This window comes from Papilio xuthus, unplaced genomic scaffold (genome assembly GCF_000836235.2).
Source record: "Papilio xuthus unplaced genomic scaffold, Pxut_1.1 DF827135.1, whole genome shotgun sequence".
In the NCBI taxonomy this organism is placed as follows: Eukaryota; Metazoa; Arthropoda; class Insecta; order Lepidoptera; family Papilionidae; genus Papilio; species Papilio xuthus.
Genome location: NW_013531514.1, coordinates 557,228 through 584,178, shown reverse-complemented (window position 1 = coordinate 584,178; position 26,951 = coordinate 557,228). Strand labels below are relative to the sequence as shown.

Genomic DNA, 26,951 nt, shown 5'->3' with positions numbered 1-26,951 from the left:
TTGTTAAAAAATATAAAAATGATGTATATAATATTGCGAGTACCATGCCACCGCTGCAGCAGCGCGCTGTAGTGCTCTGCGCGCTCGTGTCGCTTCAGCTGCGTGCAGACGTGCACCAGACCGCGGTAGTCGTACTCCAGCCCGGAGTATCGCTCACCGAACAGCTTCAGACCTGCACATACATTTTTATTGAATAAGCCAGCGCTTGACCACGATCGCATAATTGTTATCCGGCTCGTCAGGACCCAAATATAATACAGGGTGAGTTGACACGTTGAGAACTAGAATACTTTTTTACTCGACGTGTCAAATGAAGTACCAGCAACAATACAGACCTACAGAGTTTCTGACACTGAAATCCTGAAATCCTTGTAAACATATCGTCGTCTTTGACAAAACAGAGAAATATTTTAAATAGGTTTTTTGTTCTTAGAAACCAACGATTAATCAATTAATGATTACTGCTGACGGCTTTCATTAGTGACCAATTAACGACTCTGAGTAGGATTTAAATCTTTAGCGGCTACAAAGGAAAGCCTTATTGTATGTTGCTCATACATAAAATAAGACAGAGTGATGGAGTATGTATACTGACTGATGGCGATGGAGCGCAGGTAGAGTTTCTCAGCGGCGCAGTGCATGTTCATGTGATAGTTGTAGAGGCTGGCGAGATGACCCACGCTCAGCCCCACCTCGTAGTCCTCCGCGCCCAGCAGCTCCTCCTTGATCGCGATCGCCTTCAGGTGCATCATCTCCGCGTCCTGTTCATTACAAACATCAAGTTTTACATCTAAGTACTACGAATGTGTCGACTCGCCTGCTCGAATATCACCGACACATAGAAGATAATTTCAAAGTGGACTGCGCGTCTAGTCAGATGTAAATCGCTGGAACCTAATTTAAGTACCCTTCCTTTACCTATCTTTTGTTTATAAAAAGTAGATTTAAAGTTGCATAATCTTTTCTCGTAGCCAATACATTTGCATTTGCGCATGTCTATAGGTAGCGGTCATTTCGCTATTTTGGCGAATTCTAGTGGTATTAAAAACAATGTTAGTACTTTTAGACATTATTAGTTGGAATCCTATGACGCGAATGTCGCGCTTTCTTTACAAAGTGAAGTGTCAGTATGATTAGTGAGGGGACATAAACGTGGACATTTTAGTAAGGCTAGTGTTACGCCAGTACACCGGCACAGTGTCGGATTTTCTTCCTAACAGTACATATATACATTGTTTTTTTATGTCAGATAGTGTGAAAGATCTACCTGGAACTTCTGCATGCTCTGGTAGAGTCTGCCGAGGTTGCCGTAGTGCTTGGCGGTCTGCACGTTCTTCTCTCCGAACGCCAACATGGACAGCGCCAGCGCCGCCTTGTGCAGCGCCTCAGACTCCTCCAGCAGGCTCGGCTCTGCAACAATCGCATTATTTACTAAAATCAATTACCTAACTATTAAAGTACGTAACGTATTTAAGACTACAATATTTCCGCGTCCATCAGCTTCTTTCCAGTCAAAATTGGTACAGTCGTTCCGAAAATTACCCGGAGCAAACCGGACACATAAAAATAAAAAAAATCGTTTTTTAAATATATAAATCCTATGACACTACATAGTCAATGTGTCAGTTTTTATCTATATTTTGTTGTGTTTGTGTATGTGTGCGTGTGTATGAGTACATACCGCTCATGTCCTGTCCGGCGGGCGTGTCGAGCGCGATCTCCTCCAGTATGAGCGCCTTCACGCGCTTCGCAGACGCCAGCAGCAGGTGATCAGGCGGCACCAGGTTCTGTACGTCACATCAAAGGTCCTCTCATATACAGATATTATAACATTCAAAATTTGCAAATGGAGGAATGCGCCTTCCGGAACATGTGCCTAACGTTGCTTGTTTGCAACCTTATAATAAAAAAGGTATAGCGAGTCGTCATAAAGTTATTTCGTGATGTAGTTACCTCAATGATCCTGATGGCGCGCTCAGCGTGGTCGCGCGCCTTGTAGAAGCGGCCGGAGGAGTACTCGAGCACGTAAAGCGCGTACGCCAGGTCCTCCTGCGCCGTCGCCACGTGCAGGCTGCTGCGCCCGAACACACGCCGCAGTGTCGACAGCGCCTCCTGCACCCACACACACACAACATAGGGAAGGGAGCTCAACGCTCTACAACGCTAGTCATGAAGTAACCAAGTGTTACCTCGTATACGGCGACGCTGCGCGAGATGGAGTCGACGTTGAGCAGATAGAAGCCGTAGTCGAGCAGTGCGTGCGCGTGCGCCGGATGTCGCGGCCCGAATGCGCGTCGGGCGAGCGCCACCGCCTGCCGCAGCAGCAGCCCCGCTGCTGCGAATCTCCGCTTCACCACGCACGCCTTGCCGCAAGCTCTGATCACCTCCACTGCCACCCTACACACAACACACAACACAAATATAATTAAATGTAAATGATGCGATCACAATGCCACACGAGTCGTACGATAGTTGTTGTACCTGGCGGGCGCGTGCGGTGTGAGCAGGGCGAGGGCGCGCGTGCTCCAGGCGTGCGCGGCCCCGTAGTCGCAGCGCACGAAGTGCAGCGAGCTGAACTCCTTGCACAACCGCGCCAGAAGCGCTGCGGAGGCGCACCCCGCGCGGCATCCTGCTGCCACGCACGCTGTCGATCTGTCACATACACAAATATTGATTAATTTGCAATTATATGTTTTGATAAGTTTGTGAAGGAGGAAATTATTGCAATATGTGACCTGTAGTCGTCGGAGTCGCAAACTGAGTGTCCATCGAGCGCGCGCAGACAGGCGCGGAGCGTTTCGGGCGGCGGTGCGCTGGCGGGTGCGGCGTGTCCCAGCCCCAGCAGACGCAGTGACAGCTCGTACGTCTCCGCCGCAGCGGGGAAGCAGCAGTACGCCGATTGAGTGTTCAGTAATCTGACAATATTAAGTAAACACGTTTACACATCTGCCCTAGGAAGGTATGAAATATGTGTTAATGTGTTTGTGAGTGTACCTGTGGCAGCACTCGAGCGTGAGGCGGCGGTAGCGTGGCGATTGCGGTTGCGCCTGACATAGTTGCCGGCAGCGCAGCAACACACGCTCCGCGTCCGCATACCAACCAGCCTCGTTGAAAAACCCGCCTGGAGACACGACGCACAACCCACATTAAATTAATAATACATTCCGCAAACAACCTATTTAGTTTTTCCACACTAGTATCTTTGTAGATAAAGATAGTGTAGTGATAAAATTGCCACCGACCTAGCCTGAGACCGAGCTGTATGAGATAGTCTCTGGAGCGGTCGCTGGACTCGCACCGCATGATATACGCCCCCGAAAGTTCCACAGACAGCTTCGAGCCGTGTTCAATCACCGCCTGCAAAATTAAAACGCAACTAATTAAATATGACGTCGACGAATAATCAATAATAAAGAAACTCGAAATCCAGATAAGTCATCTAGTGCTGAGAAAAACTGTGTCAGTATTTTTTAAGAAACCAGTTTGAAGTGTAAAAAAATATCTTTTACAAATGAAAAAATAAATAAAAGATAAAACAAACCTATACCTAACAAAGGGGATATAAAACAAAGCTATAAAAGTTAGTCACACGTTAATTAAAGTGTTGACGCAACCGAACGAGTTGTGTTGAATTGTAATATACTTATTATTTTGAAATGTACATCACTAAATGCGTACTCGTTTGCATTTTGAAACTTATTGGTTTTATAGCATTTTTTTCCGGAGTTTAATGTAAATTTTATCAAATACGAATCGACTCAATGCAATGTGCTATTATAACAAGTAATAGAGTAATCGAACTCGCGTAAATCGGCGGAAGCCATAACAATAACTTCGGAAATGTAAAATCTAAACAAAACTGTATGAATGTAAATCAGATATAATTGATACTTAAATAGTTCGTACCATCTTTTTACTCGTACATTAACGATTGGACATTGTTGACATTTCCAATGGTTTTTTAACATAAAAAGAAAGATCATATACAAGTTTCCATTCAAAAGTATGTTTTATTTTTTTCCGAGTTTTTTCAAAGTTGTTGCAACTTAAAATGCATTCCTAAACTCACTATCTAAGAAGATTTAAAGTTCTCTTCAACGGTAATGGAATAATTTTAAGATAACGTTTTGTACAAAACACAGTAAAAAATTTAAGATTCAATTTAAATTAAAACAACTACATGTAGGTGTAGTTGGGGGATAGTAACAACTACGTAAAGAATATACGTTGTTAACCGGGACACGTGATGTTTATTCAGCTGACTGTGACATTTGTACAAACTCGCGAGACCGTGTCACCCTCATAGCATAGAAAGGTATACATAATATTAACATGTTTATCTACAATCAGTCTATCTTGACTAGTGTACATTGACCGCAATAACACGTCATCGTATTCAAATAATTAAAGATTTTTCCTATATTTTATTCAGCATTTCAAAGGTTTCATCAGACGCTTTTTTATAAATAAAATATACATTACATTTCTGAATTCCTGGTACACGATATTGATCGTCGCCTTCCGCGTAATGGATTGAATTTACACGCCAACTTGAAAAGGGTGAGGACGCAGACGGCGAATAAAAAGTACACCTTGCACTCGGTATATCGGATTTCTTTGAAAAGTCGATGTATATTTTACTCATATATTGTAGCGGACACTTACATTTGTAAACAATAAAATAGGCTCGATGACCGCGGATAACACTCGCCTATCATAAAAGTTATTGTCATAAATAAATGTATGACGCAAACGTAGCAGAGTACAAACAATGTAAATAGCCGAGTGTGCAGAGGGCCTAGCACGAATATTTACGACACGCATCTTCGACAATATATATCCAAATTTGTATGAGATTTTTGGTATACCTTACGCCCCGTAGGGCCGCTGCACAAATTTTGTCGATGGCGTTACGAAGACGTTCTTATGATTCGTGCGGCAGTTTATAAGCCGAATCACTTCAAAATATATTTAATCACTTGACACTTGAATTAATAATTAAAATTATAATTCAAACCACGCTAATAGGAAGACATAAAATGTATAGTGCGTAATTCACACCGTGTAAAGCTAGATATAGAATATCTATTTGTTATATCTACCCTAAGTTGGAGCAAATGATTATTGCAACAAAGATTTCATGTCAACACAACAATTAAATGAAAACAATAGACATATTGATGATTGCGTGTTAATTAGAACTATTGTCATGTAGAAATATTATGAAATACGTTCTAGTACATGTAAATTATCATTATATTGTTTTGCAGCCTACTTAAGTTAATGCACTTGTTACGTTAGCATAACGCTGTTCGTTCTACAAAAGCATTTCATTAACTAGTAGGTAATAGGTAAGTATTTAACAGACACGTATAGTGCTATCCAAACTTTATAACGGCTCGCAATTTAACATTAGATGCCGGGTACTACCACACTTTAGTTATTGGCATGTTATAAAGAGATACGCCTACCCGTGGTGCAGTCCTGCACAGGCATGCGTTTGCATCTAACCCTGAGCTGGCATAAAGTCTGTTGTAATACCTGGAAGCACTGCAGCAGTTTCAGCTGGGCGCCGGTGAAACGCAACAGCCGCTCAAATATATCCAGCTCGGAGAGCTCCGCACCCAGGATACAAAGCCGCTTCTCCTGCAGCATCTGGAAACAAACATATTAAATTAATACTATTACTTTAACCGTGCAATAAAACATATATTTGTCTCTGTCTATTTTAAAGATAATAAGAGGAATGTATATTTTTGTAGTGCAGTGCATCGGAAACCATTTGATTAGCGAGACATTTTATTTTCATTTACGCTGGTATCTTCATTCAATTAGACTGTATGTTTTTTTTTATTTCCAATGTCTTACATCACACTCTGTTGAATAATTTTGTTACATTGAATAATACAATGTTCGATCGTAGATAGTACGTACAATACCCGCATTTGAACATAAACGCGAGGCCTTGCATAATAACATACGAGAAAACCCTGACTACAAGAATTTGCAATGATAAAATGTTATTCAAAGTCGCCGATTGTGATGTAAATGATCATTATATGGCAATCTAGAAGGTTGGATGGCTTTAAGTACTAAAATAATAATTATAATCTTCACGAAACTTTTAGTAAACTTTTTTTTTATAGTCTATGATGTAGGACAATTTAAATTGAAACAAAGCTGAGTTAACCGCCGCACTCAAATACGGGTTTACTAACGAGTAGATTAAACTACTGTAAGTAACAAACGTCTCTGACCGTTGGTTTCTTGAACCAAAACCTGCGTATAAATCATATCGTTTTCTCTGTCATAATCTGATAAAACAGAGATAACAATATGTTTAAAACGGAGTTTTTTGGTCTCAGAAATGGTGAATGCATTAAGCTAGTTCTGAAGGCAACCGCGATGGCATTTGTTTTTTTGCGTGACGTCACATGTTGATCTAGGTCAGTTAGGTAATTGTTGTGGCACGGCCGGCGGGTGTCATTACGACGTTCGCTATGGCCTTATAATTATATAACTGTTTCTAGCAACACGAGATATGCACGTGGCATTCGGCTCTCAACGACAAAGTAATAGTATAATTACCACTTTATAAGAACTAATACATTGTAATGCAATCGGCACATAACATAGAAATTGGAAAATATAAATCTAACCTATCCACCTGCCACCACATTTGACTAAGGCCTCGTCTCTGCTGCAGAAATATGATAATTTATTGCTTACTTTACAATGTCTAAAGTTACGTTGATTTGAACAAAGTACCTTAATTCTACTGAAATTGCATACGTCATCTAATATGACAGTGTTTATTGAGAGATATTCTTTACTAGCTCTCGCTCACGACTCTCCGCGCGAGATTAAGAAAAACTTAATTAGTAGCCTATTTTCTTCCAGGCTATGTTCTACAACTATGTTCAATTTCAGCGAGATCCATGCAGTCATTCTGGAGATACCTTATAACAAACGAACATCCATACATATATTCATATTTATATACTAGTAATTAGTAAATATTAAAGTTGGAAAGTGAACAAGTCTATGAGTTGTTTATATTCTCTGGAATAAAAACAAAGGACCATAAAAAATTAAATTAAAAAGCAATCTGTCAATATGCGGTACATTGGCACCAGCGTTCGCAGTCGACATTCCTACAATCTGGTCGTACTGGTTGATATTTAAAACAAAAACACATCGCTGCTGATCTGGCGCGCCCTTAATTGCTTTTACATTCATGAGTCAGGGTTAGTGCAGGCAAATTGGACAAATCATGACAGTTTTTTTTTAAATACAAAAATATTGTAAAAGGATTAATAGCTTGTATGCTATGTGTATATTTCTTAAAGTACAATAAAAAACAATCTTACTATTATTATAAATCCAAATGTTTAGATGGATGCATGTTTGTTTGAAGGTATGAAATTTGGCATAGATGTAGAACATAGTCTGGATGAACACATAGGCTACTTATAGGGTGTTTTTAATTCCGCGCTGACGGAGTCGCGGGCGACAGTTAATAATAAAAGATGATGTCGTCGAAATGAGGTCGTGTCTAACAATAATGACGTCATTAGCACAGGCGCCTGTCACCATATTGATTGTATTAACTGAACACTTAGTGCGCTAACTGAACACATTAGCAACTATGTATCGCATGTAATTATTAACATAACTACATACAAAGTATAACAGCACTACGTGGTTCTTGCAATGTAAATACAAAGAGTAAATGAATGATAAAAGCACAAAACATTCACCCTAGACATGCCTCCATGTTCACATTGTTAACACGTTCCATGCCACTACGAACAACGAAAAATTCCTTATGTGGAATAATTAGGTATAAACATATTTCTCATGATATTATGAACTCGCCCAGCAAGTCAGTAGTACTGAATGGGTTAAGATTATACTATTTACCTCCTTCATGTCCGGGTGATCGACTTTGTTCATACATACATATAATTACATCACAAGACGAAGTCGCGTGCTCTCACGACTCGACTCGACACTCACGTGTGTAAACATCGCATATTGCGTTCAATGTACGGGTCGACACGGTTGCTCGATACCTATATATAAATCGATATACACTTATGAATTATCTCGCTCTTATTATTATTATAGTACAAAGTACATTCGAGGACATTTATTTCCTCTCCATGACATAGTAAAATATAATTTGGCTTACAATTCAATTGGGATGAAAACGAGTTATATCAACATATACGCGATGGTGACAATTTTCTACAGTAATAACAACTGCTACCAGACTCAATCCTGGGTAGCAAATTAAATTCTTTGACTATAAGTGGCCATGTTTATATAACATACACAAAGTTCATCAGAAAACCTCACCCCAGTAATGACTCAAACGTCTTTAATGAAATGACATCGATGTGGCTTCTTACCCGTACTCGAGGAACTAAATCTTACCGAAATAGTTTGTTAAGTATTATATGCACATGTGCGTGTGTGTTTGTGTGTGTGTGAATCATAAATAAATACAAATAAAATTGAAACTTATTCTTGTTTTCTTCATATTTCAGAGACGTTATAGCAAGAAATATTATAAACATGATAAATAAATGAGCGGCACATTACGTCAAGGATGTAAAAATATTATTTATCAAATTTCCATACAAATAAATGATAAATTTATACATATTAATTTTTAACGTTTATTGTGATTGTATGTTATTTATGCTTGTATTTTGTACCTTGACACACAATCAATTTACAAAAGAAATTTACATTTCCTGCTACATTCAGAGTTACATACAAGAGCTTAGTATAAATTGAGAAATTTACAAGTAAACAGAATGAAAGGACGAAGTTATTTGTTTACTGTTGTGATACCCTTAATAGTTTTCATGATATCAAATGTTGAACAGCGGAAATTGATACAAGCTTCTTATCGCTAGAGTCGATGTCCTGAACAAGGAAATGCACTCTGTTATATCCTCAGAAACACGATACGCACAATTGCTGGTGACACGGAGAAACCAACTCACATCCTTAGCAGTTTCTCAAGGTATAAGCATTTGATTTGTAATCTGCAGGAACTAGGTATGAATACCGCGTGAAGTCAATCAGAGTTGGGCTAGCGTGATTGACTATTGACTAGCTATCCTTGACTTGGGTAGGCTCGGAGCCCCTTAGTGGGGGACGTATGGTAAGCTGATGATGACCCAAAGCAGTCCATATCAAACGGATGAATGATTAAAAAATCAAAATTATACTAGTAGAAGATCAGATTAAATTATTGAAAATATACATAATATTAAAAGTAGACAAAACTTCTAGCCTTCTAACTTATTAAGATGTCAAGGGTCAGCGTTTAATGTCTCCGTTTTAAATACCTCACTACTCGCCTACGTGTAGAACAAATATTTATGAACGAGCTTATCTGAGCAATTAATCAGACTTATCATAAAATTAACATTGACGTGTAAAAATAATCAATCAAAGTTTTCCGCTGGCGAGTTCGCTTGTCAGTCGGCGCACGTCATGAGACGTTGCGTTGAATTATTTCCCGTTGCCCTCGGCCAGCCAAATCTCCATTCAATCATTGCTATTGATACATAGTTACTGACGGATAACAATGGATTTGACTGTTTGACCTATTCTAGGCTCTAAGGAGGACAGCGTAGAAAATTAACAACCGTCCGTAGTAGCAATCAGCTTCAGAGTTTTTTTTTATTGAACATGAGTGTGGATGTCGATATATCATTCTACAATGAAAAACAATGTTTAAACAGTGTACGGTTGATTGTATTTAATGTATAGCGTGCTTGATGCTCTGAAGACTATATAAGGCCGTGAACATATAAGTGTTCATTAGAGAGCCTGGCAACAAAATAAACGAGTATTGATTGATAAGTCGATGTTGCGGGAAGACGGACAAGGTCGGCAACGCGCGCGCCAAAACTTGCTTATCTGTTTTTTTAATATTAATAGCCTGTGCCAATTGTCGCGCGTATCGTTCCGTGTTTGTACGTGATTCGTACTGGCAACTTTAATTCTGAGCGCATACAGTGTGGCAATTGCGTATTGTTGAAGTGGATGTAAAACGTTCATCCTGTTTTTTTTATTTAGACTTAGAACACATAGAACAAGGCAAAAGCCTTTTTTGGTTTTGCTATGTGGTAAAATTTGAGTCCCATTTGTCACTATTGTTGCTTGTGAAATTTTCAACCTAAAATTTGTAAATTACTGATATTCGGAAAATACCATTGCATTAATAGTCTAGAGGACATCTTCAAGGAAGTTTTTTCGATATTTAGTAATAATTTCGACAGTCCAATTCGACACAGAAATAGAATCGAAATCAAAACGGACTGGTGAGTTGCGTTGTTGGTTAGGCAATAAACAATTGATCTCACGCAAGAGCTAGTGTAAGTAGAAGGTCGGCGAAGGGCCCACTTTCCTCGGATGTGGAGCAACAGCGCGGCCTTGACCGGTGCGCCGAAGCACCACGGCTTGACGACGCGACGGCGGTCAACGCACTCCGCTTAGCGTTGCAGCCGACTGTAGCCAGCAAACATTGGTTATTGCGACCAGCATTTCCTAAAGGAATCATGACGAGACATGTAGTAGTAGGTAGAAATATTTTATTAGATTAGCTTCTTGATGATCAGAACTAAACATAAGAGCTAGTTCGTTAGTGACATGGATGGCAGAAGTGACACCATATGCCTATTATATAAAATTAAAAAAACGGTGAGCTTGTGACGACATTAAAAAGAAAAATTTGTGTTCTAAAATTTCCACAATCATACTTGTGATTCTATCGTGAGAAGTGAAAAATATTATCTCAAGGCTTCTTCGGAAGATTAAATGTAAATAATAAACAATTAATAATTTACAATTGTAATGGGAATGTTATGATTTGACCTTAAAGACAATTCACGTGGGTATGTGAATGGAAATAAATTATACAAATTGCACGAATAATAAAACAGAAATATTATTAGCAAAGACTTCATAATGTTGATTATATTCTTTTACAATTAAATAACCTTTTTTTTTAATAAATAATGCTGCATTTATTTTCCTTGCGATGTTACCGTAAAGACATTCAGTCAGTTATCAACATTTAAAATTCGCAAATTTATTCCTGCTATAGTAAACTTTGGTACCAATTTATCCTGTGACGAAGTTGTAATGTTTAACAAACAATAATGTCGTAAACGGATAGTTGGAGTAGTAAATCATACGCTTCAGTTGAAGTCCTAAAAGCTCGTCAAAGCGTAACATGTGGGAAATTTCCCCAGGTTCTGACGTCACTCATTGACCCTGAGTACAATTATGTAACAACTTCGTACACATCTCACGCACATCTCACTAATATTATAAATGCGAATGTTTAGATGGATGGATGTTTGTTTGAAGGTATCTCCAAAACGGCTGGATAGATTTTAATGAAATTTGGCATACTTATAGAATATATTCTGGAAGAATATATGGCTTACTAATTTACTTCATTCAATTTTTTAATTCGGCGCGGACGGAGTCGCGGGCGACAACTAGGGCGTGCCTATAACATAAATCAAGATCATTCATTTAAATTGTTTACAATGACTTTATGACGAGTGTTTTTACACCGCTCATAGTCAAGTGTCCCTTGGAAACGCGATAAAGCTCATCAAACTAATTGACACAATCATATCTTGACTAGATTTTGTCCGCAACCACGTCCGGAAAAAACTTAGTGCATACCTTATGTGTTGTTCCAGACTATGTTCTATATCTGTGCCAAATTTCATCGAGGTCCGTTGAGCCAACGGATCACAATGAAATTTGACATAAATATGAAACACTATCTGAAAGAACACATAGGCTACTTATTAAGTTTATTTTAATTCCGCGCGAATGAAGTCACGGGCGACAAGCTAGTATTTTTATAATCATAAGAAATCACTTTATCAATTCCTTCCCTTGCTTGGTTTCGTATCAACCTTTCGTTAAAATAAGTATGCCTTTATCTTTCCATTTAGGATGAGGGTCGTAAGTCATGAGAGCGCATAGCCAATAAATGTTTATCTATTGCATAACATTTATCATTCACACGGTACAGTTCATTTGATAGACTGCAGAAGATATGAGCGAACACAATAACACACAAACAATTGAAAATAGGGCGATAGTAGGTTGAAGAGACCTCCGGTAGTGTGTCACTCTTACGTGGTCGTTTTGTTGAATTCGCTGTGTGCAGGTGGGAGTTTACGTATAAGTTAGAAATGTTTTAACTGGAGTAGGTGTGTTCATTTCAAAACAATATCGACTCAAATGTACATTTTCCCCTCGCAGTTTGATTGTGTCGTATTTTAAAATACGTCAGCAACAACTTCTGTTTGAAACTACACTGATTCAGTATCAGTATTGATAATCCTAGTGAATCCTTGTGCCACGTCAACTTATACACAACTCAGGCCTGTCACTAGAAGGGGTAGATAGAGACCACGGATCTCCATTTGGCGTAGCCAAACGAACCTCCACCTCCACAATACACTTTTTTACATTTGGAGAGACGGAACGACGTGCTTGGTCACTAATTGCATGAAAATGTGGTGAATTTATTATATGAACAAAATAATTTGGATGAGAGCCTTATCTATGAATATGGCAATGTAACTATTTAAGGTCTATTTTGGTTGCTACATATCTTATGACCTATATAAACACGTCCATATATTAATGATTTCCAATTAGACCAAATAATCGGTTAATGGGTTCAAAGTGACAAAGCATCAAACAAACAGATGAACAAACTTGTGTATCTATTATTAATAGTCCGATATGCAACGGCAGCGAGTAATGAAATAGTCATATCATGTTACTGACCTACTAAAATGTCGTAAACACGAGCCGGACGCACACGATCTGTTGATACTGTCGACCTATGCTTGTGGCGAAATTGCATAGCAAATATTTATGTTACGGTGATTTATAAGTAGCCTGTATTGAACGAATGTGGATTTTATACAACTTGTGCGTCTCTGATGTTTTGCATTTGAATATCGCAATGATGCAATTTGTTACATTGAAAGTTGATGACGTCAAGGGAAAACAACGACTAGTGATTATAAAAAAAAGAATAAAAATTGTACATGAAACCAAATTACAGACCGTAACGTATATCCAGTTTTATGAGATTTAATATTATAGAATGTGTCATGTCTATTAATCTGGATATACACAGAACATTAACATATTGACTATAGATTAGACACAAAAAAAGATTATAGTTATTGACCTTTTAATTACATGCTGGTGACTATAGAAGTAGGTATGGCGTTAGATAGTCACGTACGCAGGGCGTCGCACTGTGAGGTAGGTTAAGTTAATGCAAATTAATTCTTAATACAATACAATTGTACCGCAGGTTAATAACTGAGAGTTCATTTCCACAACAAAAAAAAACTTTATCTAAGGTCACGTTTTATATTGCCCAACTAAAAATCTTACTAATATAAATGAGAATGTTTAAATGGATGTTTGTTAGAAGGTATCTCCAAAGTAGCTCAATGGATGTCGATGAAAATTAGCACAGATGTAGAACAGTCTGGAAGAACACACAGGCTAATAAGTTATTTTTAATACCGCGCGAACAAAGTCGCGGGCGAACCTAGTGATTCAATTAATCGTCATATGAAATCCCTTACAGTGACTATAAATTACAAAGTAATGCTTGGAAAAGTCGGACATAGTAGGAGCTAAATTAGAAGCGCATAATTACGCGAAACCCGTAAAAGGCGAACGCGCAAAAACGCAAGTGTGCAACCGTGCCAGCGGGTCAGCGCGGTGCCGGGGTCTAGAATGCCCCGCGCCTCGCCGCATCGCCGCCTCGCGTACCGACAGGCAGACAAACATATATTTACCGTAATAGACATGACCCTGTAATCACTGACTACAACTAGCTAATTATTTGATAAGATTAGGGTCACATTACTAGTTTCAAATAGGAGTCGAGAAATGCAACGACTATAACAAAAGAAAATCACAATTTGATCTTCGTAAAATTAGCGCCATTAATCCGCAGTTCGTTTTGTGTACATCAAAAATCTATTTAAAAAAAAGCTCTTGTTTTCTGATAATAATGAGAGGATTTTATTACAATTTACAAACCATCAGCGCATATAGAATAGATAAATACAATGGATAATAAAACATTTCAGCAATGTGCATTATGTACGTAATTCATGTAAGTTAATGTTGCAACAAAACCACAAGCATTATTTTCCAGTTAGTTATGTACTCTACTCTATGTACCGTTACTATTAAAGTTACATTATGTGACCAAACGCATTAATTTTATACTTTATACGTTGACTTATAAGACATGCCGTAAACTCCAATTGAGACATCGAGTATAATATTTCGAATCCAATTTGATTAAAAATTTTCTAATAGAAAATCAACGATTAGCCTAAAATGAAGAAAAGTATGCGTATTTTAGGAATAAATGTATAATATTTAATTTTTATTATTAAATATTAATACAAAGACAACAAGAAGTATGAATGCGTAAAAATAAAGACCACATACTGGCCGGTATGGCCAAAGCCTAAGAAAAGACAAAGGCTGATAGTTTCTAATGCAATCGGATGAGCATAAAAAATCGATTACTTACGAATAGAAATTGCTATTAAATGTAATGAAGGAGGGCTTATCGCGCTGACGGTACATGCACTTATGCAATAACCACACATTTCCCAGTTGAATGAGACCGGATGGTTTTCTATCCCTCCCTCAGTGTAACGACTTCTAGGAACAGTTGTATTCAATTAAATGCTACAATAACAAGTCTTGTTTTTTTGCTATAGACGACTGCGCAAGATCAATGAACCCGGAACCGTTTTGTGGCTTTTTTGTTTGCTCTCTAGACTTTGAAATGATCTATAATTGTCTGGTTCAGCACGATTGAACTAAATCCTGTTACACGTGAAATTGAGCTAAAAGTCATACTCAATATTGAGGCTAAAACTTCTTAATCAAATTAAACTGGTTAATATTGAGCTTTTTAAATATTAGCTTTAAACTTGTAGAAAATCTTACTAATATATATAAATGCGAATGTTTAGATGGATGCATATTTGTTACAAGTTATCTTCAAAACAGCTGAACGGATCTCGATGAAATTTGGCACAGATGTAGAGCACAGTCTGGAAGAACATATAGGCTACTAATTATTATTTCATTTCGCAACTACGGATTCGCGGCAGACAGCTAGTTAATTATAAACCAAAGTTTTTGCAATGTAATAATTTAATATCTCCATACATACCAATCGCGACCCAAATACAAATACCATTAAAAACACGTTTTATTTGAGCCAAATTACCTGCAATGATAAAAAAATAATAATTAGCAAGCGTTTCATAAGCAAACAAATTTAATTAACTCTTTCAATTATATTACAGTGAGCTACGCACAAATATTATGTATACATAAGTGCTGAAGACTGCAATTTTACAAACAACAACATACGTCGAATATATAAAAGTTAATTACTTAAGAGACAAGACATATAACTCCTGTGAGATTCAAACCTCACTCCTTACTTATAATATAAATGCGAATGTTTCCTTAGTAATAAATAGGCTACTAATTAATTATTTTTTAAAGCCGTGCGGTGTCTCGGGCAGTAACTAGTTTCGACGATGTCACAAATTTTCGTGCTAGGCCCACAGTTCACAATAGGGCATTGATAAGACGCATGTAATATGTATACATTGTAAAATAAATTATCTCCTACAACTACAATGTTGTTACCATTAAAGTTAATTTGTTTATCAATATTTGTAAACGATACATAATTACGCACAATGTAAACTGCATTCATAAATTATGTACATACATAATTTATATAGTTTAAATATATGTAAATAACAAAACTTTAATGTTTATAAACAATACCATCAGAATAAAACTTAAAAATTATATTCATGAGGGTTTTACGCGCATATGCTTTTTTTGTGCATGTTTATGTGGTCATTCGATTTATATCCTTCCTTTATTTTTTAAATAAATGTAAAGTTTTTGTAATACAAAATGATTGTTTGGCAAAGTTTTTATCTTTCGTGATGCATCAAGTGCATCGCGTGCACATCTCAAAGTTGAATGTGATAGGTGACAGGTGATGAGACTTGAAGGCACAACACTATAGCAACAGAGAAAAGGTTACAGTTTACGTAAGCCAGTGAAAGTGAAACGCAGTCTCGCGCCAACGTCTTAAGGCGACGATCTCGAATATCACCCAGTTGCAATACAATATCTTGCTAATATTATAAATGCGAAAGTTTGAATTGATGTTCGTTATGGCATACTTTCGGAATGGATCTAAATGAAATTTTGAACAGAGATATGCTCGGACGAAGTCGACGGCGACAACTAATAGACTGTGATCGTTTGACATTCGCCTTTCCACTGTCTGCCGCAGTTTCTTTATTTGGCTCCTTTTAATAATTAAAGTATTATTTACACTTTCTAATCAAATAATACATAACATATTGAGTAAATACGTGATATTTAGAAAGGAGAGAGTTAAATAAACGCCTTAAGACGTAGCCATTGCTGGTGAAATTCACCTTGAAAAGTGAAAGGGGCTCACGTGACGTGCGCCGCGAAAAGCTTGCGGCAAACCTGACGATACGAAAGTTATATCAAGGCTAATCAAAACCTTGGTTGAAATAAAACAATTTTAAGCTACAATAAAATCAATAAATTCCAGATAACCAGATTAGGATACCATTCCTTACGTTCCTTTGCTGTTCTTTTATCCTGCACTCGTAGTTATAAAATATATCATGTAAATTTTCCAAAACTCGAAGGACTCAGTATATGAATTGTAACCCAATGATATTTGATCACGTTTTTGCCGCATGCAGTTAACCATTGTACGCAAACACTTACCGAGGTGAACGATGCGCGAAAAAACCGCGATATGAATCACAATATGTAGGGTAACCATCCTTGTGGGACTAAATCCAAACAAACAGTAATGCTCTATAACAATTCAAAAACGACGTCTAGATATCTCTAGATCTATCTCAAATCTGTTTCACGTAAAACATATTTGAAAATCCTATTACTGCATAAACTATTCAAGTTAAGCATTTGTTTTTAAGAGGAATTGAAGTCATAACAACTTGAATCGACAATATTTTTGATAATCGTACATAGTATTAAATAGTGTTATTGGTTAACGGAAAGTCCGGGTAAATAAAAAATTCTACGTCATGCTATTTAAGAGCCTATACACGGTGAATCGGCGGTCGCGACTGCAATAAAAACGATTGTCGACTCATTGGGTCTCAGTTATTGTAGGCGACGTCCCTGTGTGCGCAAATTGGTGTCAATTCAGGCCTTTTGGTGACAGACGTCTGCACATCGGCCGTCGCGTGGGCTCAATGCCGCCTTCAATCACAATCAACCACAATACATTGTTCAGTCAACCAATAATAATGTGCATGAATCAATTTTATATTTATCAAAGTGTTTTTAATAAAACATTAGTTGGTTACCATCAGAATATCGACTCGACCAGATAATGTTATTCCTTTAGCTTAGCTAACAAAGACAGGGTTTTTCTAGTACTAATCTTTTATTCTGAACTAGCTATACACGAAATAAAACATAATAAGTAGCCTATGTGTTCTTCCAGACTATGTTCTACATCTATGGCAAATTGCATCGAGATCCTTTGAGCCGTTCCGGAGATATCTTTTAACAAACATCCATCCATAAACCAATACATTCGCATTTATAATATTAGTAAGATTTTCATGAGTAATGCAGCCAGTAGACTTGTAGTCGAAGGTATTTACAGTCATTTGGCCTTGCGTCTAATCATTTACTTGTTTACTTATAGTTTGGATTTAGGTTTCGGTGTCTAGGGCCCTCGCCTGTCACCGCCGGTGCGGATTAGAAGGGGACAATCGCCTTGAATTAAAGATCATGTTATTTTATACCTTTAATTCAGTATTTTTACATCAAGATATCTGTCTTTAATTTAAATTACATTTTAACTGACAACTATATTAGTATCTTATATGGCAATCAAAGTTAATTTTAAAGCATGTCTTTCGAAACACGATTATCACCAGTCGTATAAAATATATATGGTTAAGTTTTTCATAAAGTAATCTAGAGTAATAGATAATATTCTACTTGTGTTACACATAATAAAGCTAAACCGTTCGTCATCGTAAATAGTGATTCCACGAACGTTCACATATTATATACAAGAAAGTGGGGTACCGTAATGTTGTCTCGCGGCGGCAGGCGGGGTACCGTTAGATGTGACTAACGCTGTGGTAAGATGGCCTAAACAATCACCTCTCATTGTTACCATCAACTGTAAGATCTTTGCTCGCTATCTGATACACTTTCTTAATCCTCATCCTTGTTTTACAAAGACCACTAATACTCTTACTCATATATTAAATGCGAAAGAACTATGTACCGATATATGTACTCCGTAACGCTAAACCGGTTTGATGGAAATTTGGAATAAAAATTAGACTTTTGTCTGGAATAGCGCATTTGTTACAAACTAACGTCTTATTCGGGTTTTTTAACGAATGACTAACACTCTAACGATGTTGCGAAGAATAACGAGTAGTAACAAATGTTGATACCCAAACATTGATTCAATTAATAACAAACTAGCTGTCGTCGCGGAATTAAACTATTAAGTAGCCTATCTGTTTTTCTAGGCAGTGCTCTACATGTATAGCAAACTTCAGCCGTCCACGTCCAGATTCATGCAGCCGTTCTTGAGATACGACACCTTCTAACATTAATCCATCCAAACTTTTGCATTTATAATATTAGTAAGGTATATGAAACTAAATATGTATTGGCTACCGATACGGATAGGTCAGGCAGGTTACGTAGACGTCTAGACTAGACAGACCTTAGTGCCAGAATTACTGACGCAAGCGCACATTCTATGTACACCTTACATTCACTTGACAAAACTCCTTTCTGTCTGCAGTAAAAAAATATTTATGTCACATTAATTGCCCCACATAGTCTTTAGGGTTTAACGATTTTGAGCTGGCAGTAAATTCTTGCAAATTCAAGAAAACTTTAAATATGTACTTCATATTCTTTCTGGAGATACCTTGTAACAAACATCCATCCAAACATTCGCATTTATAATATTAGTAAAAAATAAAATCCGGACTTTTTTTCTAAACAAGTTTACTCTACTATCAACTCTTCCTAACATAATGAATGGTTTAAATAATTGACCGTATTAGATCCATTAACCTGGTCGGCGGCGGCGACCCATCCGGCACTGCTTAGCCAGCACATCAGCTGTCTGCCATTCACAATCACTTTCACTGACTTTCACTAGATAGAAGTCGGACGGGACATGGCATTGCGGTCGTGACGAACAGAATAGTGTTCAACGCGTGACCTCACATCATAAGAAATCCCATGCATACTCCAGAAGGATATTCAGTCTACCATCGTGGCATTTTAGTGCCATATCTTTAATTCCTAACATTACAATTACCATCCTTTGGGTGGATTAATGTTTACTCTAGGACTGAGTGAATGGAAAGAGTCTATGGATCTGAGTGAAAAGAACAGATATCGACATTCTGGAAAGGTTTGTAGGCTACGTTAGTTATTTTTAAATCCACGCAGACAAATTTGGACGTCAACTAATCTTTATATATATAATTCTTCTGTGAGTGTGTATGTCACTGTACTTCTCTCAAACGACTGGACCGATTTTGATGAAATTTTTTGCGTGTGTTCACGGGGATCTGGGAATGGTTTAGATTCACAATTTTGTCCGCTGGACAATGTTTTTTTAATTAATTTTTAATTTATTAGTAGTTGTTGATTTTGGAATGTTTTACATTGGATCCGACAGACGGCGCTACCATCGCAGTGTCAAATTGTCAGACAACGTCTGTCGGGTCCGCTAGTAACTATATAAATATAGCAAAACTAATAGGACAGTAAAAAATTATGTTCTCTTTAAGTGTATACAAAAATGTGTTACTGCACCATACACTAATATGAAATATCACACACTATGTATTCAAAGTTTACATAGACATTAAGTTTTAATAAAAATATTTTAACAACTTTAAATAAGTACATATTTGCGCTATTATCACATGAGATTTAAAGTGATATCTCTTCTCAAACAATGTGAGCTGATAACGCAATAAAATTAAAAAAAAAAACCTTTCTCAGTAATAAATTTCAATCTCGGAAAGAACATAATTAAGAAAAGGCATCAATGTTCATAAAATACTAGCTGCATCCTGCGAATCCGTCCGCGCAGATTTGGAAAAGTTCAAAATTTATACAGACTATTAGCTAGATCCATGCAGCCTTTCTGAAGATTCTCTAAGCATCTAAACAACATCCATCCTTCCATACATCCTAACATTCGTATTTATAATATTTGTGTGATGGTGTGAGTGTGTCCCACCTGAGTGGGATAAGGACAGCGAGATTATGATGAGTTCGTCTTTGTCTTACTTTTCCTTTAGGTTTCCTTGTCAGTATCAGACAAACAATAAGTAAACAATTTCCTTACTATTGCATTCATTATAAACAATTTACTTTCATTCGTCAAGCGATTATAAACCTTAAGTTGAGAGAATAGCAGTGATTGTAACAAAAAGTTGAAGTTGCGAGTCGCCTTCACCTAAAAACGCTAATCGGTCGTACAACGGTACAGTCTAACGGTAAAGGACGCTTGATGTCCAGCTCTCGAGAGATCTCGTAATACGCTCCACAGTCAAAGAATTAAATTCGTTTCGCACTTATGATAGAATAACGTACACCAAACTAATACCATAAGCGTGCGTGGTTTATTTTAAAACCTAAAAATTATTAAAATTTAAATGTCTATACTTGCGATGCTTAACTTATATCGAAAGGCCGCGTTTGTTCCAGACAATCTCTGAAACGATTGTGCAGATTTCGACGGGACTTTGAAAAACTGTAGCTGATACGTGCGGGAAAATAACGGGATAATTTCCACGCTGACGTAGTGTCGGGCGACATATATTAAACTTTATTAGTTACAACGTTAAATGCCACTACGATTGTCAAATGTTAGAGTGGACAGTCGGCGACACTGAAAGTATTGGCAATTAAAAAGAAATATAACCGTTTTTACAACATTACCGAGTTTTGCTAAAGCTCTGCAGTTATGAAACAAGGAAAACAAAAGTCAACTCGTTATAACGGTTACAGACAGCGAAAGCAACGTCCAAGTACCGGTGTGGTGCGATTTCTTTTTTTTTTCCTTAAATTTATCCAATATCAAGTACAAAACAACATGGTGGTCATATAATTACGGTACTTTTCAATATAATTTTTCTGTTTTTTTTTTTTTGAAAGGGTATGTATTTCGCTGCATAACATTTGAATGCAAAATCAGCTTGTCTTGTCTTGATCCCAGTAAAAAAAAAGTTTATTCCAATACAAAAAAAAAACTAATATGTTAGAGAGTGTATAATATTTGTGGTATTCCGTATATTGTTTTAGCTCAAAGAAAATTACCCAGACATAGAATTAGTCAGTAATATAATAAGAAACTTTAGGAAAAAGTGAAGTTCTTCTAGATAAGTCTATCCTTTTCTCGCAATAGGAAGACTATAAAATAATTAAAGCATATTTTTGTTCATTTTTAGTCTTACGCTGAGTGCCTATTGTAACCCGTTTTCGTCTGATTAGATGCATTTCTAATTAGAATACGACGATAAATAATTATTTATTTTCATAATAATTTAATATATTGTCGATTTAATACAACACCCCCTATACCGTAAGCTTCCTGTAGCATGTGCTGGGGGCGTGTATTATATATCTGTATTATTTGTGATAAGATGATAAGGTGTTGTATAGCATCACATCCAATGCGGTGCGGCGTGATAGAGGCGTGGTGGTGACGTCATCACACCCTGCCACGGATCATTTGGTACTGCCGCTATCACTATCACGAATCTAATTACTTTTCACACCGAGGCATCGAGACTTATGTATTATATAGGATTATATGCTTTACTTATCATATTCACTGCAAAAATAAAAGTTATATAAATGAGTCTTATGTATACAATACAAAGCACATAAGACAATTTTAATTGCTTGTTATTTTTGCTAATCAGTGATTTAATTCTTATTTATTACATATTAGGTACGTATAAGGACATAGGAAGTAGCCAAGTGACACAAAAATATAGACACGTTACGTAATCTTCTTGGAAGTCTTAATTATTAAATTGGTATATGTAGTCATAAATAGACCCATTCGACGAAAACAGTTACATCTCATAACGTCGTTGTGCCCATATAGTATTTCTGCAAATCTCCGAGTACCTCGGTCATCAGTATGCGACTAATTTGCGGTAAGCACAGTACGATGTTGAGCGGGTGACCGCAAGACCGTTACTGCGCGCACTGCAATTGTTTTGTTACAAGGATATATATTTGAATCATACTATGAAAATATATTTTGTAGTTACTAAAACTGAGAACTACAAAAGCTACATATTGAACTACTAACCATTCGTTTCTGAGACCGAAATTCCCGCTTAAAACATATCGTTATCTTTGTCTTGTCAAAGATAATGACAGGGATGACGATATGTTTTATACGGAGATTTTGATGTTAGAAACCAACGATAAGTTTGATTGCTTAATCTCTGTTAATATTAAAAGCTAGTTATCTTAAGTAATTCTTTAATACATCTTCTTTAACAAGAAAAATCACACATTATAAAATAAGTGGACTGGAAATGTCCTTTATAATTTTTTTAATCAACAATACAGACAAAAACTATGTTTTGCTATTTTTCGGCGGTAAAAAATGGGGTCTAGAATGTTCGATGCGATGATTGGCGGATAACAATTACTTTCTCTGTCTACACTTAATAGTTTCAAAAGGTTATGCACCATTGTCTTAATACTTTCGCTTTAAAACTTCTGCACGCAATTGGACCTTCAGAAGCGTTCCTCTCTCTTCTGTCGTCACTAAGTTATTGCATACGATAGAATCGGAATGAAAGACGACTAAAAACACGTTGTAAAGTACAGGTGTAAAATCATTTAATATCCATTGTTTTTGGACAGTAATAAATATAGCTCGTAACAATTTTAACTGGTAATTTAATTATTTAAGTTGACGAGATATTTCCTGTATAGATTAAATTTCTCCAACGTTAAAAAACGAACAAACAATCGAGGTGCATCAGAATGCGCGAGCGCACACTTTCGTTAGCTGGAGTCCGACGCATGCTAAGTCCGGGCAAGGGTAAGCAATGTCAATTGACCGACTTGTGAACAACCGTAATCTTCTCATTGTGATTTTGATCAAATATGCTACTCGTGCAGAGATAGCCAGACATGAAACTTTGTGTACTTTTTCTTTCTGTACTTGTCACATTCTTTGTGTTCAAAATAACAACGATGCATTATAGTTTCTGCCTGCGACACCGTCCGTACGGAATAAAAAAATAAATAAATTAGTAACATATGTGTTCTTCTAGATTACGTACTACATCTATGTCAAATTTCAGCGAGTTCCATTTAGCTGTTCTGGAGATACGTAATAACAAATGTCCATCAAACTTTCGAATTTATAAGTGCGATAAGAGGAAATAAATTTTAAATTAGCTTATTTTGACGAACGTTCAATGCTGTTTATTCTGATTGGATACCAAAAAACATGTGCCGCTTCGCAAATTATTACTTTTATTTTTATATTATTTGATTATTTAAACGATTGTTTCTCATAAAACAAATAAAACATGTGCCTTGACCCCAACGTAGTCCCCACCTCTTATCACGTGACATTGGTGACTTTCTTTTGTTTGCAAAATATCAGTCAGGACAGATTACTTTAGAGAGCAATAACAAACCAGTCCGTGGACTCGATCATTTTTACACAAGGGAGAAACGAGACAATTGTGAAATCTGTTATGATTCGATCGTGATTAGATATAACACAAAACATCTTGGATTCACTTTCTATAAGTTAGGTAGATTTTGTTAATATTATAAATGCGAATGTTTAGATAGATGGACTGATGAATATATCCAGAAACGGATCACTATGAACTATCGTACAGATACCAAAAATGCGTACAGTTCCCTTTGAGAACTTTTGATGCGCACATTTACAAGATAACTCCGCAACGGTTCAAAACACCTTGTTGTGTTGCCACGGATATAGAATATAGTCATGAGTAACACATGATATACTTTTCACCTGTCTTAATTCTGTTTGGACGATGTCGCGGGTAAAAGCTATTATTGCAGCTAAATAAAATTATCAAGAGAATCATCACGTGAGCGTACAGTTATCCGCTACGCAATTAATTCACGTATAAAACAGCCGTTAGATTGTCAGTGAGCGTACATTGAGTACTCGACCTTGACCCAACTGTGTCTGATGGTAGTTAACGGTAAACAAGGAGACATATTTGTTTTTAACCGAATATAAACACGATTGGTTACTTTAAATAGATCGACTGTACTCCGGGGAAGATTAGGAATCGAATGACACATCGCTGGTCAAAATCGGTCTATTCATTTATGTCATCACAAAGTACTTGCATAGAAACCCTCCTGTCTAATTAGTCAGTCAGTCAGGTAAAAAGCAGGAGGTTCTCAATTGGCTGAATGAGAAGGAACGTGAAGTCATTTTTTTTTGTTACATACACTTTTATTTACGATACCATCGGATCCAACTAAATTTGTGAAGCTAATGACGGGAGATAATTAAGTTACTTCTCAAATATAATTTAGATGTTTGGTATCGATTAACAAGAATATTTGTATTTGTCGAAATTTAACGCTTGTTTTCTCAAATCATATGCAAACATTATTACTGTACAGTAATTAACTTTATCACTCTACCGCGTTAAATATTACATACTAGCTGTCGCCCGCGACTCCTGTGATCCTCCTGAATTAGGAAAATTTCAACGACATCCATGCAGCTGTTCTGGAGATACCTTCTAACAAACATCCAAATACCCCAACATTCGCATTTATAATATTAGTAAGATTTTGATTGGACTCCCGGGTCTTTTGCACTCATTTCTAATGGTGAACAGTTAATATTGCTGGCTTTAAAAATAAATTTATAGCTACGTCCTTTTGATATAAGCGTTTCAGCTTCAAACTAGGAAATAAATACGTAGTCGTTACTTAACCTAAGCGATATTACATAAAAATATTATGCATGCAATATACAAGTTTTAGATATACATAACGAGTTAAATATACTAGTAATTATAAAGAGAATATTAATAAAATCAAATCGATTATTACTACGCTTATTTATATTTAAATTCAATATTAAGTAGAGAAATATTAATGAGTTTTTTCCCTAACTCTTACGATAGGGTACTAACTACACCCATGTCACAAAGGCTTATGTTTTTATGCCGAAGTAAGTTTATATGATATTATAAAATTACAAAAATTATGCAACAAGTGATCGAGATAACACCATTGATATAAAATATGTTATTTTTTGGTAAAAAAAAACAAAGATTACAATGTTTTATGTAAATATTTACACTTAATTCCTGCTATAAATAAAAGCAACTAAAAACCTACGAGTAAGATGCCACGTCTATCGTTAAATTGCCAGATGGAAGAGGAAAATCATGTAATGTTTGCTGATTATAAGAGTTACAAAGAGCCACTTGCTTATGCACCTAGGTCACATAGCATTGAAAGGTCTATCAGTTTAAAAATTACCCAATCATTATACGTAAAAATGATCTGACAATGCTACAACGTTGAAAAACTATATTATATGGAGATGGTAAGTGGTGTAAGTACAATAGATTGGAAGGTCGATAAGAATGAGGGAAATTTAATAGGAAAATGAGCACCATATTGGATCAATAATCTATTTTGCACCAGCTTATGCCTACGTGTGTAGTTTAACACTTAGCGTAACGAACGAAAATACACTTTTGTATATGGCAAATGGTCATATAACGTGCATTTCGTGCACAAAATAACTTTTAAAGCATACGAATCTAGTTTCGTAACAAAGAACGTGCTCTCGTATGAGGAATGGCAGCCCACGACGTTTGAAAACAGTGAAAGTGATCCAAAGTAGCGAACAACCCTGTACACCGCATGACCATGAACCATCACACCCAATATCATTCATACACAAAATCACAAGCTGATATTGATCGTCAGCAGCTGATAAGAGACTATTTAGAGATAATATTACACAAATATTCAACGATAAATTTTCGTATGGTTAACTACTGTTTTTGTAGATAAGGCAATGAAACTTACCTTGTAATAAATATCCATGAGGACACTGTCCGGCAGCAAACGCAAATCATTTCGATCGCACTTAAATTTCTGCAAATAGTTCACTAAATTTGTTAAACACAATTCATAAAGATTATCGGGTGTTTTCATTCCGCGCACCGCGAACGACGCGTCCGCCATTTTGGCGAGATAAAATAAAAGTCGCTTCATTTCGTTCGATTCTATAGAATGGTTGCAAAATTTGTACGAAGTTCAGGTCGGTTACTGCGACCCTATTGGTTAGAGAAACTGTCTCTTCGTTTCGATTGGCTGTATTAGCTTCGGAATTGTGTGTAAAAACAATTAGTGGCCTTTTCTGCCACGACATAAGGATCATGTGATAAAATATAAAACTAAATGAGCGAAAAAGGGATAAATGTATATTAGCATGTTGGAGCTTTAAACAAACAGCTGATTGTAGGTTTTGGGACAAGACGTCAGCTGACTGTGACGGCGCGCGAAACTTTGAGCTAAATGGCAAAAAGACACCTTTTCGCGTTTTTATATCAGCGAGTATCTTGATAATAACTTATTTGCAAAGCGTTATCTCCGGGATTAAATATCACTCATGCAGATGTTGACTTATATACATCATGTTCTAATTTATGATT

At 36.7% G+C, this 26,951-nt stretch overlaps 1 protein-coding gene across 1 annotated transcript in view; it reads right to left on the bottom strand.

Moving 5' to 3' along the window:
• Positions 1 to 26,801, bottom strand: part of Pat1 (Protein interacting with APP tail-1) — a 28,820-nt gene extending 2,019 nt beyond the window's left edge. The window contains exons 1-12 of the mRNA XM_013314801.1: positions 26,323 to 26,801; positions 5,542 to 5,655; positions 3,243 to 3,357; positions 2,995 to 3,121; positions 2,736 to 2,915; positions 2,482 to 2,652; positions 2,190 to 2,397; positions 1,954 to 2,112; positions 1,682 to 1,787; positions 1,268 to 1,410; positions 596 to 761; positions 44 to 172 (exon numbers count right to left, since the gene is read on the bottom strand). Coding sequence (XP_013170255.1) covers positions 44 to 172; positions 596 to 761; positions 1,268 to 1,410; positions 1,682 to 1,787; positions 1,954 to 2,112; positions 2,190 to 2,397; positions 2,482 to 2,652; positions 2,736 to 2,915; positions 2,995 to 3,121; positions 3,243 to 3,357; positions 5,542 to 5,655; positions 26,323 to 26,511 — 1,807 coding nt within the window. The 5' untranslated portion in view covers positions 26,512 to 26,801. The remainder of the gene's footprint in view (positions 1 to 43; positions 173 to 595; positions 762 to 1,267; positions 1,411 to 1,681; positions 1,788 to 1,953; positions 2,113 to 2,189; positions 2,398 to 2,481; positions 2,653 to 2,735; positions 2,916 to 2,994; positions 3,122 to 3,242; positions 3,358 to 5,541; positions 5,656 to 26,322) is intronic.
• Positions 26,802 to 26,951: the final 150 nt, after the last annotated feature.